The sequence below is a fragment of the Scyliorhinus torazame genome, chromosome 5 (assembly GCF_047496885.1).
Source record: "Scyliorhinus torazame isolate Kashiwa2021f chromosome 5, sScyTor2.1, whole genome shotgun sequence".
NCBI lineage: Eukaryota > Metazoa > Chordata > Chondrichthyes > Carcharhiniformes > Scyliorhinidae > Scyliorhinus > Scyliorhinus torazame.
In genome coordinates, this window is record NC_092711.1 from 6747472 (window position 1) to 6762471 (window position 15000).

The 15000-nt window shown below is 51.2% G+C and overlaps 1 protein-coding gene across 1 annotated transcript in view; it reads right to left on the minus strand.

Moving 5' to 3' along the window:
• Positions 1-3958: 3958 nt before the first annotated feature.
• The window catches only part of LOC140418152 (phosphoenolpyruvate carboxykinase [GTP], mitochondrial-like), a 21028-nt gene continuing 9986 nt past the window's right edge, over positions 3959-15000 (minus strand). Inside the window, exons 5-8 of the mRNA XM_072501570.1 lie at positions 9895-10113; positions 9031-9168; positions 7136-7231; positions 3959-6097 (exon numbers count right to left, since the gene is read on the minus strand). Coding sequence (XP_072357671.1) covers positions 5643-6097; positions 7136-7231; positions 9031-9168; positions 9895-10113 — 908 coding nt within the window. The 3' untranslated portion in view covers positions 3959-5642. The remainder of the gene's footprint in view (positions 6098-7135; positions 7232-9030; positions 9169-9894; positions 10114-15000) is intronic.

A 15000-nucleotide genomic window follows, 5' to 3' on the forward strand; every position in this document is an offset into this window, starting at 1 on the left:
AGTCTGAACATTTCCCATCAACCACCACCCTTTGTCTTCTTCCAGCTAGCCAATTTATGATCCAAACTGCTAAATCACCCTGAATCCCATGCCTCCGTATTTTCTGCAGTAGCCTACCGTGGGGAACCTTATCAAACGCTTTACTGAAATCCATATACACCACATCAACTGCTTTACCCTCATCCACCTGTTTGGTCACCTTCTCAAAGAACTCTATAAGGTTTGTGAGGCACGACCTACCCTTCACGAAACCGTGTTGGCTATCTCTAATCAAATTATTCCTTTCCAGATGATTATACACCCTATCTCTTTTAAACCTTTCCAAGATTTCGCCCACAACAGAAGTAAGGCTCACTGGTCTATAGTTACCGGGGTTGTCTCTACTCCCCTTCTTGAACAAGGGGACAACATTTGCTATCCTCCAGTCTTCTGGCACTATTCCTGTAGACAAAGATGACTTCAAGATCAAAGCCAAAGGTTCAGCAATCTCCTCCCTAGCTTCCCAGAGAATCCTAGGATAAATCCCATCCGGCCCAGGGGACTTATCTATTTTCACACTTTCCAGAATTGTTAACACCTCCTCCTTATGAACCTCAAGCCCTTCTAGTCTAGTATCCTGAATCCCAGTATTCTCCTCGACAACATTGTCTTTTTCCTGTGTGAATACTGACGAAAAATATTCATTTAGCACCTCTCCTATCTCCTCGGACTCCAAGCACAACTTCCCACTACTGTCCTTGACTGGCCCTACTCTTACCCTAGTCATTCTTTTATTCCTGACATATCTATAGAAAGCTTTAGGGTTATCCTTGATCCTACCTGCCAAAGACTTCTCATGTCCCCTCTTGGCTCTTCTTAGCTCTCTCTTTAGGTCCTTCCTAGCTGACTTGTAACTCTCGTGAGGGCTTGTGGCTGTGTCCGTGAGTGTGTGTGTGTGCGCATGAGTGCGTGCGTGTGTGAGTGTTAATAATAATCTTTATTATTGTCACAAGTCGGCTCACGTTAACACTGCAATGCAGTTACTGTGAAAAGCCCCTAGCCGCCACATTCCGGCGCCTGTTCGGGAACACGGAGTGTGTCTGTGTGAGTGAGTGTGTGCACACCTCGATCAGGTCGCCCCCCCCTCAGTCTTCTCTGCTCCAGGGAAAATAACCCCAGCCTATCCAGCCTCTCCCCATAGCTGAAACGCTCCATCCCAGGCCAACGTCCCGGTGAATCTCCTCTGCACCCCATACAGTGCAAACACATCCTTCCTATAATGTGGCGACAAGAACACCACCCGGTACTCCAGCTGTGGCCTCATCAAAGTTCTACACCACTCCAACACGACCTCCCTGCTTCTGTAATCTCTGCCTCGATTGCTGAAGGCGAGCGCCCCGTACGCCTTTATCACCGCATTATTAACCTTCTGCCTTCAGAGAGCGCTGGACAAACGTGGCAAGGTCCCTTTGTTTCCCCGGAATTTCCCAGTGTCAGGCCGGTCATTGAATACATCCTCGTCACATTACTGCTTCCAAAGTGGATCACCTCACACTTTTGCAGGAATGAATTTATCCCGCTGGAAACAATTTCAGAGTCATTCTCTCCAAAGGAGACCGAGCTAATCCTCTCCCTAAGGCGCCTTTCGCTCGAGACTTCAACTTTATTTTTTCCCCCTTTCCTCCCTTTCGGTGTTTGTCTGCCTTGTGTATGTGTGTGTGGTGGTGGTGGTGGTGGTGGGGGGGTGGCGATGGTAGAGGGTGGAGCGGTTAAAGGGAGTTGCCGGTTAGCTGGCTGTTATAGAACCTAGAACGATACAGCGCAGTGCAGGCCCTTCGGCCCACAATGTTGCACCGACATGGGAAGTCAAAAAACAAAAGCCATCTAACCTACACTATGCCATTATCATCCATATGCTTATCCAATAAACTTTTAAATGCCCTCAATTTTGGCGAGTTCACTTCTGTTGCAGGTAGGGCATTCCACGGCCTCACTACTCTTTGCGTAAAGAACCTACCTCTGACCTCTGTCCTATATCTATTACCCCTCAGTGTAAGGCTATGTCCCCTCGTGCTAGCCATTTCCATCCGCGGGAGAAGGCTCTCACTGTCCACCCTATCTAACCCCCTGATCATTTTGTATGCCTCTATTAAGTCTCCTCTTAACCTCCTTCTCTCTAACGAAAACAACCTCAAGTCCATCAGCCTTTCCTCATAAGATTTTCCCTCCATACCAGGCAACATCCTGGTAAATCTCCTCTGCACCCGCTCCAAAGCCTCCACGTCCTTCCTATAATGCGGTGACCAGAACTGTACGCAATACTCCAAATGCGGCCATACATTACATAGAACATACAGTGCAGAAGGAGGCCATTCGGCCCATCGAGTCTGCACCGACCCACATTAATCCCTCACTTCCACCTTATCCCCGCAACCCAATAACCCCTCCCAACCCTTATGGACACTACGGGTAATTTAGCATGGCCAATCCACCTAACCTGCACGTCTTTGGACTGTGGGAGGAAACCGGAGCACCCGGAGGAAACCCACGCACACACGGGGAGAACGTGCAAACTCCGCACAGACAGTGACCCAGCGGGGAATCCAGAGTTCTGTACAGCTGCAACATGACCTCCCGACTCCGGAACTCAATCCCTCTACCAATAAAGGCCAACACTCCATAGGCCTTCTTCACAACCCTATCAACCTGGGTGGCAACTTTCAGGGATCTATGTACATGGACACCTAGATCCCTCTGCTCATCCACACTTCCAAGAACTTTACCATTAGCCAAATATTCCGCATTCCTGTTATTCCTTCCAAAGTGAATCACCTCACACTTCTCTACATTAAACTCCATTTGTTACTGTCATGTGAGAGTACCTTTAAGAAATGGGTGTTTATAAATGGGTGTGTATATAAATATCTGCAGTGGGAGTACCTTTAATAAATGGGTGTTTACTACGGCAGTGATGTCAGAGAGTGGGTGGAGCTGGGCTGTCTGTCAGCTTTTTACTTTCGTTATAGGCTGTTTGCTGCAGGGTGTGTTTTCATTCCGTTTTCAGTGTTGGAGCTGAAGCCAGACAGAGCAGCTGTATTGTTGAGCTCTCTGCCATGAAAAGACTATCTCTTGATCATTTGGTGAATTCAGAATTATCAATGTTCTCAGTAGTGAAGTTAAGCCTGATGTCTTTCTGTTTTGAAGGTTTTTTAAAGTCTTATGGATGTTAAAAAGGACAGCTCAAATGTTTACTTAGTGTTATAGTCTTTGGGGGTTGCATTTGATGGTTGCTAAGATGTTCCCTGTATGTTTTTAAAAGATTAACTTGAGTTCATGGAATAAACATTGTTTTGCTTTAAAAAAATACTTGTCTATTTCTGCTGTCCCGCACCTGTAGAGTGGGCCGTGTGCTCCCCATACCACAATCTAGTAAAAGTTGTGGGTCAGGTGATCTCCATGATACACTTTGGGGTTCTCTAAACCCTTGGCCCATAACACTCACCGCGCCAGGGTCCCAGGTTCGATTCCCCGCTGGGTCACTGTCTGTGCGGAGTCTGCACGTCCTCCCCGTGTCTGCGTTGGTTTCCTCCGGTTTCCTCCCACAGTCCAAAGACGTGCAGGTTAGGTTACAGGGTAGGGCGGGGGGGGCAGTGGGCCTTGGTTGGCAAGGCCCTTCCGCAGGGTCAGTGCTGACCCGATGTGACGAATGGCATCCTTCTGGCCTCGGGGAGTTCGATGAGTTCGGGAGATGAGGTGGGACTCGCTCCCGCGGGGAAAGGCTTTGCAGGTCGTTAGTGTTTAGGGAGGGGGAAATAAGCAGGACAAATACCTGTGGGAGGGAGAATAGGGACGAGGGTTTGGAGGAGACGAGAGTGAGGGATGGAGGGGAGGGGGGGGGCGAGTACAGCCCAGATGGATAGAATGGCCTTTCTCGGTAAATCAACCCCCCGATCACAGATAATGAGTCAACACATTGCGGTTGGTTCGAGCTAAAATTTATTGGAGAATACATCCTTGTACAGTACCAGAACTCCCGAGATATGCGTCAGACCCCCAATTGGCCATATTATTGCGTGGGTTCCCCCTTCAGCTCCTTCAGCGCCACCCCCAAATCCGAGAGTGTCAGTTAGATCGAGGGAGAGACGGTGTGGGAGAGTTCCTGACGTGAGGGAGGGGCGATCGATTGGCGAATTTCGGTCATTCCAGCTCCCATTCCTGACCAGGTGACTGACAGCTAGCATCTCTCTCTCTCCCTCACACTGTCTCTCTCTCTCTCTCACTCTCTCACACTCACTGTCATGCTATCACACTGTCTCTCTCTCTCTCACTCTCTCACGCTCTCTCTCTCACTCTCTCTCACACTCACTGTCATGCTCTCACACTCTCTCTCTCTCACTCTCTCTCACGCTCTCTCTCTCTCTCACTCTCTCACACTCACTGTCATGCTCTCTCACTGTCTCTCTCACTCCCTCTCATGCTCTCACTCTCTCACTTTCTCACACACTCTCTCTCATGCTCTCACTCTCTTTCTCACACTCTCACACTCTGTCTCTCTCACGCTCTCACTCTCACACTCTCTCACTCTTATGCTCTCACACTCTGTCTCTCTCTCTCACTCTCTTTCTCACATTCTCTCATGCCCTCTCTCTCTCACACTTTTACTCACACTCTCTCACACTCTCACACACTCACACTCTCTCTCACCCTCACTCTCTTGCTCTCACCACTCTCTCTCACTCTTTCTATCTTTCTCTCTCTCACACACTCTTTCACACTCTCTAACACTCTCTCACTTTCTATCTATTGTACTCTCTCTCACTCACACTCATTCTTTCTATCTTTATCTCTCTCACTCTCTCTCCACACTCTTTCACACTATCTCACACTCTTTCTGTCTATTGTACTCTCTCTCTCACTCTCTCTCACACTCACACTCTCTAACACTCTCTCTCTTTCTGTCTACCTTACTCTCTCTTTCTCACTCACATTCTCTCGCACTCTCTCACTCCCTCATACTCTCACACTCTCTCTCTTTTTACCTTACTCTCTCTCCCTCAGTCACACTCTCTCACTCCCTCATACTCTCCCATTCTCTCACTCTTTCTCTCTCTCTCTCTCACTCTCTGAGCATCTGGGTCAGTCTGACTCGATCTGAAAAATAAAATCCCGTCTCTCGTTGCGACGAGACGAGGGAAAATCTATAACGTCCGCGTTCCGCCTCGGAGGACTGTGTGCCAACCTGAGTCAAGGCCCCGAGGCAGAACGTTAAAAATAAAAACGGATCGGACTTTGGCAAAATGTCGCCTCGCGCGGTTCGATCTGTGGACTCCGTGCGCTGAACCACGTCGCCGGGACCCTGATGCGCCCTTCGCTAGCGTTTAGTGTTATTGCAATTCGGTCATTCCTGGATTCTGGGTTTCATAGTCCTTCAACGCCCCCAAAGTGCCCAGTATGGTAACGAGTTTTGTGCTTTTGTTTGCATGCTCTTACGAGCAAGATTGTAAACTTGATTTTTGGTGCAGAGGGAGGGGAATGGAGAGGGGAGGGGGGCTGAGAAAAATTAACCTGCTTCCCCACCCCTCCACTCCACTCCTACCCTGGTTTAACCCCTTTCTTCCCGCTCCCCTCCCCCTCCACGGCAACGGCGGAGCGAAATAAATCCTTCACATCCCCGCCAGTCGCGTCTCCAGGCCTTCGAGTTCGGACACCACAGCCGGCGGCAGGTCCTCATTCACTTGGACGGTCAGGTAGCGGCGGATCTCGTCGGCCTCCTGCTCCCAGAAGGCCCTGGGGAGGGAGAAGAGCTCCTCGGTCCGGACGGCCTCCAGCCCGCCCAGGTCCAGGGCCCCCGGGAGCGGCACGTAGCCCACCGGGGTCTCGGCCGCGCTCGGCTCGCCGTCCACCCTCCGGCAGATCCAGTCCAGCACCCGGCAGTTCTCGCCGAAGCCCGGCCAGAGGAAGGAGCCGTCCTCGCCCTTGCGGAACCAGTTGACGTGGAAGATACGCGGGAGGCGGGCAGCGGGGCGCTCCTCCATGCTCAGCCAGTGCTGCAGGTAGGCGCCGAAGTTGTAGCCGAAGAAGGGCCGCATGGCGAAGGGGTCGTGCATGATGACCTTGCCTGGCGGGGGTGGGGAGTCGGGGGGAAGGAAAAGAAAATGGTTAAGAATGGCCGCACATCGCTCGTCGTTCGGAGCTCCTAAGACGGCTCAAAGCCTCGCGTGGGGAACTTTGTCAAAAGCCTTCTGGAAGTCCAAACAAATCACATCTAAAAATTAATCGTAAGAATTAAGAGTGGGAGGAGGCCATTGAGCCCCCCCCCCTTGCCATTCAGTGAATACTTCCCAATGGCTCTACTGAATGGTCTGGTCCCAACCTATAGACTATTCCCCCCCCTCGTTTTAGAATCTCCAACCAGTGGAGATGAAGTTTATCTTCATCTCCCCTGTCTCTTCCTATTAAAACCTTGAAGACGTCGATCAGATCACACGTTAACCCTCTAAACTCTAATACAGAATTTGAGTGTTTCCCCCCCCCCGCCGAAAAAAAACCACACGTCGCCGAAGCTTTTTCTCTTGCACTCATCAGACCAACTCGCAAGAATGCAAAGGGCGCAGCAATTAATCCCGCGTGGGAGAAGTGTGCTGATTGGCCGCAAGTGGCCTCTGATTGGCAGAGGCCACGGGGAGAGCATCGGCCAATGGTCACTCGCCAAGCTTTTCTTTAAAGTCCAACTGGGTAGGTTGTCTCTGATTGGTCGCGGGGTGGGCCCCAGGGAGCGAACCGGGGAATGTCTGTCCGCCGTTTTGCTCCGTTTGAAAAAAAAAAAGAGGTGCAATGTGTGCACCTGTCCTTTCTGTCCTACAAAGGACGTTCTCCCCGGAACGCCTCCGCCAACCGGCCTGCCCTTGCCAACCAATCGGCCCTCTCTTCCCTGTCGCGCTCAAGAGAAAAAGGCCGCTGACAACATGTCTGCCCTTTCAACAATAAACAAGCCATCATCTTAAGTCGCTCTTTGCTAAAACTCGAGGAAACGTCGTTGGCTGCCCCTTCTCCAGGCGTTACCAGAGGCAGAGACAGGCCGCGTTCTCTCTGATTGAACCGAAACGCAGAGAGGTGGGTCCTGGTTGGAAGGGGTTGGGGGGGGGGGGGCAAGTACCTTGGTGCTCAGCCGCTGCCGTCGACTCTGATCTCATGGCCGAACCGATAAACACCCCATGACGCCAATTAAAGGACTCGTAAACAAGAGGAACACCTGACCAGGAGGGAGGAGAGGGAGGTTAAAAAAAAGAAATATCGCCAAACATTAATCGCACGGAACACGTACACCGCCCCCAAAACCAGAGGGGGGCGGAGTTTCCCCAGGCTGTCACTTCCCAAGGTCTCTCACTTCTCCCCCAAAATGGCCACCTCGAGCTAATTCGCCGTCAAATGACAGAGTTCTTTACCCAGGATCCTTAGAGGCAGAGAAAGTGCCCTTTGACCCCCCCCCCCACCTTTACAAATCGATGACAAGGTCAAGGAGGCTGTGTTGGACTTGCACAAAACGCCAGTTTAGTCTCAACTATAGTGCTGCGTCCAGTTCCAGGCGCCATCATTTGGGAGCGACGCGAAGGTTGAAGGGGATGGCTCCAGGTACGAGGGGCTTCAGAGTCGTGCAGATATCAGACAAGGTTTAGGACTGTTCTCCTTGGGGAGCAGGGCGTCCAGGAGGAGATTGGATCGTGTTGAACGCACGGGGGGGACCCCCACAACCAGGAGGGTCCCCTCCGAGTCACTCACCACCCCGACTGGGGGATATATCGGCCGTTCCTTCACTGCGGCTGGGTCAGAATCCCGGGACTCCCTCCCTAACAGCACGGTGGGTGTACCTACCCTACACAGGGGCCGCAGCGGGTTCAAGATGGCGGATCACCCATCACCTTCTCAAGGGGGCAATTAGGGATGGGGCAATAAATATTATCCCATGGATAGGCCAGAGGTTAGGCCGAAAGCTACTGAGAAGGTACCAGACCCTATCGTCTGGCCTCAAGTCAAGGATACAATCTATGCCTGGGCCTCGAACACACCCTTCCAGTGACACAGCAAGAGGAGGATGCCCCGAGGACTCGACCTCATCGTCAGCCCTTAGAGGGACACAATCCTGGACCCAGGCTTCAAATACACCTCCCCATGATACAGCCTGAGGTGGAACAGGCTCCTAGGCCTAGGCCTCACCTGCATCCTGTCTGGAACACGGCCTGAGGGGGAACAGGTTCCAAGGCCTAGGCCTCATCCACATCCTGTCTGGAACACAGCCTGAGGGGGAACAGGCTCCTAGGCCTAGGCCTCATCCACATCCTGTCTGGAACACAGCCTGAGGGGGAACAGGCTCCAAGGCCCGAGGCCTCATCCACATCCTGTCTGGGGCACAGCCTGAGGGGGAACAGGCTCCAAGGCCTAGGCCTCATCCACATCCTGTCTGGAACACAGCCTGAGGGGGAACAGGCTCCAAGGCCTAGGCCTCATCCACATCCTGTCTGGAACACAGCCTGAGGGGAACAGGCTCCAAGGCCCGAGGCCTCATCCACACCTTGGCTGGGAAACAGCCTGAAAGAGTAGGCCTCAAAATCTATGCATTATCCACACTCGCCTTGGGATAGAACAATAGTGGAGCGGGCGCAGAGCCTCAGGCCTAACGCATGCCCTTGCTGAGGGGAGCATAACCATGAACACCCCCGTCCTCCCCACACCCCACCCCTTCCCTTTATCCACCTCCCTTTATCCACACACAGAAAACCTGAGGGGACCAGGCCCCAAAGCCTAAATTTTGTCGACACCTTCGCCGGAAGACAACCTGAGAGGAACAGGGCTCAGAGGCTAGGCCTCGGCCACGCCCCCACCGGGGCACAGCCCGAGTGGAGCAGGCTGCGAGGCCCATGGACACCCTCCAGCTGGGAAAACAGCACGAGAGCCACAGGGCCTCGATCGGCCTCAGAAAGTGTAGGCCTCGATTTTCCAGCTAGGCCCGCCAACGGGGCCTGGAAAAGAACATGAAAACCAAGCGGGTGTTACCTTGCGGCCTCCGACCTCCGAATATGATGGCATCGATCGGGACGCCCTCGGGCGACTCCCAGCTCACGTCCATGATGGGGCACTGGCTGGCCGGGGCGCAGAACCGTGAGTTGGGGTGGGCACACGGCTCTTTATCCCCTAATAACCAGAGAGGGAAAGAAACCGGGAGTTATTACAGGACGGTCAAGTGAGACGGAGGCCATTCAGCACTTCGCTTCCACGCTTCACTCCTATCTTGAAGGAATCAAACGATCAATTAAACTCAGCATCCTCCTCTTCCCCCCCCTCTCCTCCCCCCTGCCTCAGAGATGTTCCCTTAGAGAAACTGAAACGTGGGCCGCAGTCGACCACAAGCTAATTCGTTGCCGATTACCTTCCCCGCCTCCTGTCCCACGCCCTCAGTAATCTCCTTTCCCCAGTCGCCAATCATTTGCGCACAAAGATTGCTGACACCGTAAACGGAGCGAGGGAGAGAGATGCCGGAACTCTGCGTTGCGGACTGGTCTGGGCGTCGAGGTCCGTGCGAATCGAAAGAAAAAGTTGGTACGCAGACACAGCAAGTGATCAGGAAGAACAAATGGAATGCTGCCCTCCGTCGCAAAGGGAGGGGAACGGGGTAACAAAGTCGGGAAGCCTCGTTGCAACTATTGGAGTTTCCGCAGCTGGAGTACTGCGTAGAGTTTTGGTCTTCTCCTGGCTTAAGGGGGGGGGATTTGCCCGCGTTGGAGGCAGTTTAGAGAAGTTTGCGGGGCCAATTCCTGGGACGAGAGGGGGGGAGGGGGGTCTGCCTGATGAGGGGAGATTTGAGCAGGTTGGGGCCTGTACCCCCACTGTGGAGGTTAGGAGAACGAGAGGAGTACTCGCCTGTTTTCCACGGCTTGCCCGTCCAGGAGGTGACGCTGACGCCAGGGGGCAGCGGCTGGTCGATCCCCTCCCAGTAGACTCCTCCGTCGCTGGTCGCCCCCACGTTGGTGAAAACCGTGTTGCGCGAGATGGTCTTCATGGCGTTGGGGTTCGTCTTCATAGAAGTCCCCGGGGCCACGCCGAAGAATCCGTTCTCCGGGTTGATTGCGCGCAGGCGCCCTGCGGAGGGAGACAGAGACGGCCCGTGAGGGAACGTTCGAGGAGAGGGCGGCTGAAGCCCTCCCCGTTCGTCCAACAACCTTTCCCCAAACCCTCCACCAGGCGGCCTGTTAATTCAAGATGTCATTGCCCTTTGATTCAGGCTTCTTAACGGACAGCTAAACTGGGTAAGGGGTTCATCCTGATGGTCAAGAATCAGGCCCCTGTTGGCGTCAGTCTCTCCCTCTCTCTCTCTCACACACACACATTTAATCTCTCCCTCTATCTCTCTCATCTCTCACTCTCACTCTCTCTCTCACATACACTTATTCACTTCCTCTATCTCTATCTCTCTCTCTCTTACACACAGTCACATTTATTCGAATCATAGAAAAGTTACAGCACAGAAGGAGACCATTCAGCCCATCTTGTCCATGCTAACCCGAGGACACCCGGGTTTAGGGTCTCTACCGCCACCACCAGCTCGGGCCGTGAATTCCAGACTCCCACTGCCCTCTGTGTAAAAAAATGAGTCACCCTGAATCAAAGGGCAATGACATCTTGAATTAACAGGCCGCCTGGTGGAGCATTTGGGAGATTCTTCCTCAAGTCCCCATAACACCTTCTGCCTCTTCTCTTGAATCTACGTCCCCCCCGGTCCTCGAACTCTCCACCCGAGGGAAACAATTTTATCCTGTCCAATTTCTCTCTCCCCCTCATCATTTTGTCCGCCTCAATTAAGTCACCCTCTCAGCCTTCTGTATTAAGAACATAAGAACTAGGAGCAGGAGTAGGCCATCTGGCCCCTCAAGCCTGCTCCGCCATTCAATGAGATCATGGCTGATCTTTTGTGGACTCAGCTCCACTTTCCGGCCCGATCACCATAACCCTTAATCCCTTTATTCTTCAAAAATCTATCTATCTTTATCTTAAAAACATTTAATGAAGGAGCCTCTACTGCTTCACTGGGCAAGGAATTCCATAGATTCACAACCCTTTGGGTGAAGAAGTTCCTCCGAAACTCAGTCCTAAATCTACTTCCCCTTATTTTGAGGCTATGCCCCCTAGTTCTGCTTTCACCCGCCATGGAAACAACCTGCCCGCATCTATCCTATCTATTCCCTTCATAATCTTATGTTTCGATAAGATCCCCCCTCATCCTTCTAAATTCCAACGAGTACAGTCCCAGTCTACTCAACCTCTCCTCGTAATCCAACCCCTTCAGCTCTGGGATTAACCTAGTGAATCTCCTCTGCACACCCTCCAGTGCCAGTACATCCTTTCTCAAGAAAGGAGACCAAAACTGAACACAGTACTCCAGGTGTGGCCTCACTAACACCTTATACAACCTATCCACTATCTCCTCGTCGCCACACTCTCCAGAATGGCAACATTCTTGTAAACCTCCTCTGCACTCTCCCCAGAGCAACAACGTCCTGTGGTGACCAGAACTGCGCACGATACTCCAGTTGTCCCCTCACCAGTGTTTCATACAATTCCAACAGGATAGCCTTACTTTTATATTCTACACCTCTGCCAATGAAGGAGAGCATTCCATACGCTTTCTTTACAACCTTGTCTACTTGAACTGCTGCCTTTCGTGACCTGTGAACCTGTCAACCAAGATCTCTTACTTCATCCACTACTCTTAGTGTGTTCCCATTTATTGTGTACTCCCTTTAACTGTTTGACCTCCCTAAATGCGTGACCTCACACTTCATAGAACATTACAGCGCAGTACAGGCCCTTCGGCCCTCGATGTTGCGCCGACCTGTGAAACCTCTCTAAAGCCCATCTACACTATTCCCTTATCGTCCATATATCTATCCAATAACCATTTGAATGTCCTTAGTGTTGGCGAGTCCACTCCTGTTGCAGGCAGGGCATTCCACGCCCTTACTACTCTCTGAGTAAAGAACGTACCTCTGACATCTGTCCTATATCTATCTCCCCTCAATTTAAAGCTATGTCCCCTCAAAGAACAAAGAACAAAGAACAAAGAAATGTACAGCACAGGAACAGGTCCTTCGGCCCTCCAAGCCCGTGCCGACCATACTGCCCGACTAAACTACAATCTTCTACACTTCCTGGGTCCGTATCCTTCTATTCCCATCCTATTCATATATTTGTCAAGATGCCCCTTAAATGTCCCTATCGTCCCTGCCTCCACTACCTCCTCCGGTAGTGAGTTCCAGGCACCCACTACCCTCTGCGTAAAAAACTTGCCTCGTACATCTACTCTAAACTTTGCCCCTCTCACCTTAAACCTATGCCCCCTAGTAATTGACCCCTCTACCCTGGGGAAAAGCCTCTGACTATCCACTCTGTCTATGCCCCTCATAATTTTGTATACCTCTATCAGGTCGCCCCTCAACCTCCTTCGTTCCAGTGAGAACAAACCGAGTTTATTCAATCGCTCCTCATAGCTTATGCCCTCCATACCAGGCAACATTCTGGTAAATCTCTTCTGCACCCTCTCTAAAGCCTCCACATCCTTCTGGTAGTGTGGCGACCAGAATTGAACACTATACTCCAAGTGTGGCCTAACTAAGGTTCCCTCGTGCTTGACATCACCATCCGAGGAAAAAGGCTCTTACTGTCCACCCTATCCAATCCTCTGATCATCTTGTATGCCTCAATTAAGTCACCTCTTAACCTTCTTCTCTCTAACGAAAACAGCCTCAAGTCCCTCAGCCTTCCCTCGTAAGATCTTCCCTCCATACCAGGCAACATTCTGGTAAATCTCCTCTGCACCGTTTCCAATGCTTCCACATCCTTCCTGTAATGCGGCAACCAGAATTGCACGCAATACTCCAAATGCGGCCGGACCAGAGTTTTGTACAGCTGCAACATGACCTCATGGCTCCGAAACTCAATCCCTCTACCAATAAAAGCTAACACACCGTACGCCTTCTTAGGGTGGCAGTGTTGACCTTGGGTAGGGTGCTCTTTCCAAGAGCCGGTGCAGACTCGATGGGCCGAATGGCCTCCTTCTGCACTGTAAATTCTATGATATGATTAACAACGCTCTCAACCTGGGTGGCAACTTTCAGGGATCTCTGTACATGGACACCGAGATCTCTCTGCTCATCCACACTGCCAAGAATCTTACCATTAGCCCAGTACTCTGTCTTCCTGTTATTCCTTCCAAAATGAATCACACTTTTCTGCATTAAACTCCATTTGCCACCTCTCAGCCCAGCGCTGCAGCTTATCTATGTCCCTCTGTAACTTGTAACATCCTTCCGCACTGTCCACAACTCCACCGACTTTCGTGTCATCTGCAAATTTACTCACCCATCCTTCTACGCCCTCCTCCAGGTCATTTATAAAAATGACAAACAGCAGTGGTCCCAAAACAGATCCTTGTGGTACACGACTAGTAACTGGACTCCAGTCTAAACACTTCCCATCAACCACCACCCTTTGTCTTCTTCCAGCTAGCCAATTTCTGATCCAAACTGCGAAATCTCCCTGAATCCCATGCTTCCGTATTTTCTGCAGTAGCCTACCGTGGGGAACGTTATCAAACGCTTTACTGAAATCCATATACACCACATCAACTGCTTTACCCTCATCCACCTGCTTGGTCACCTTCTCAAAGAACTCAATAAGAACTCAATAACTTCTCAGTGTTAAATTCCATCTGCCACTTTATCGGCCGCTCCACCAATCCATGTCTAACATTCTGGAGATTATCGCTATCCTCTACACTGTCCACCATGTTGTGTTATGTACTCTGGGGTAACACAGGCTGCAACCCGATGCAGCTTTGACCAAAAGATACTCCAGACTTTGAAGTAAGTTCAATGAGATTTATTGAACCATTCGCACAGTTCTCTATGAGTTCGACTCTCCTGCTAATCTTGCTGTCGTAACTCCGTCTCACTAACCAGTCTGCTCTAAGCCACGTGGTGGGTGTGATGCCTCTGATCTGCCCCTGTCCCTACCCTCTAAGTGCCGCCTGTGGAAAGAGACAGAGCTTGTGTGCCCTGTCCTATCCTAGGTTGTGTAATGCCCCCTTGTGGTAGTGTCATCTCTGGGTGCCTTGATTGCCCATTGGTCGTGTCCTATCCTATGTGCTCATTAGCTGTACGTCTGCATGTCATGATGTCTCTGGTGCTCCCTCTAGTGTTTACTTAGTCGTAGTGTATTTACATTAACCCCTTGTGTATTTACAGTGACGCATATCACCGCACACCACTCGACCAACCTTTGTGTCCTCTGCAAATTTCCCAATCGTGCTCCCCACTTTCACGTCCGAATCGTTCACACGTAACACAAACAGTAACGGTCCCAACACCGAGCTCTGCGGAGCAGCGCTTGAAACAAAGTCCCAATCGCAAGGAGCAGCCAGCCACCATTGTTTCCTGTTGCTGAGCTGAACTGTTTATCCAGTTCGCCACATTGCCCTGAATCCCACGGACTTGGCGTTTTCTCGGCCAACCTGCCGTGTGAGAACTTGTCAAACCCTTCGCTAAGAGCTCTGTACACCACATCCACTACAGCACCCTCATCGATCCTCCTTGTCACTTGCTCAAAGAGTTCGATCAGATTTGTGAGGCAAGACCTCCCTTTCGCAAAGCCGCGCTGACTATTCCTGACGAGCCTGTGCCTTTCTGAGTGTCAGCTAATCCCGATCTCTCAGGATTGATGCGATATTTTAAAAAAATATTTCTTTATTCGCCTCCTTTTTCACATTTTCTCCCCAATTTACACCCACCAACAATAAATAATAATCAGTAACAAATATGTCAATCCCCATATCAATAACAACGATCCCATCCTCCCACCAAACCCCAAACATTAGCCCGCATGTTCACATAAACAAGTGACAAAAAGGAATTAGGGATCACCCATAGTCACCGTTAACACACACAGCCCCCCAACCCTCTCCCCCAACTAATG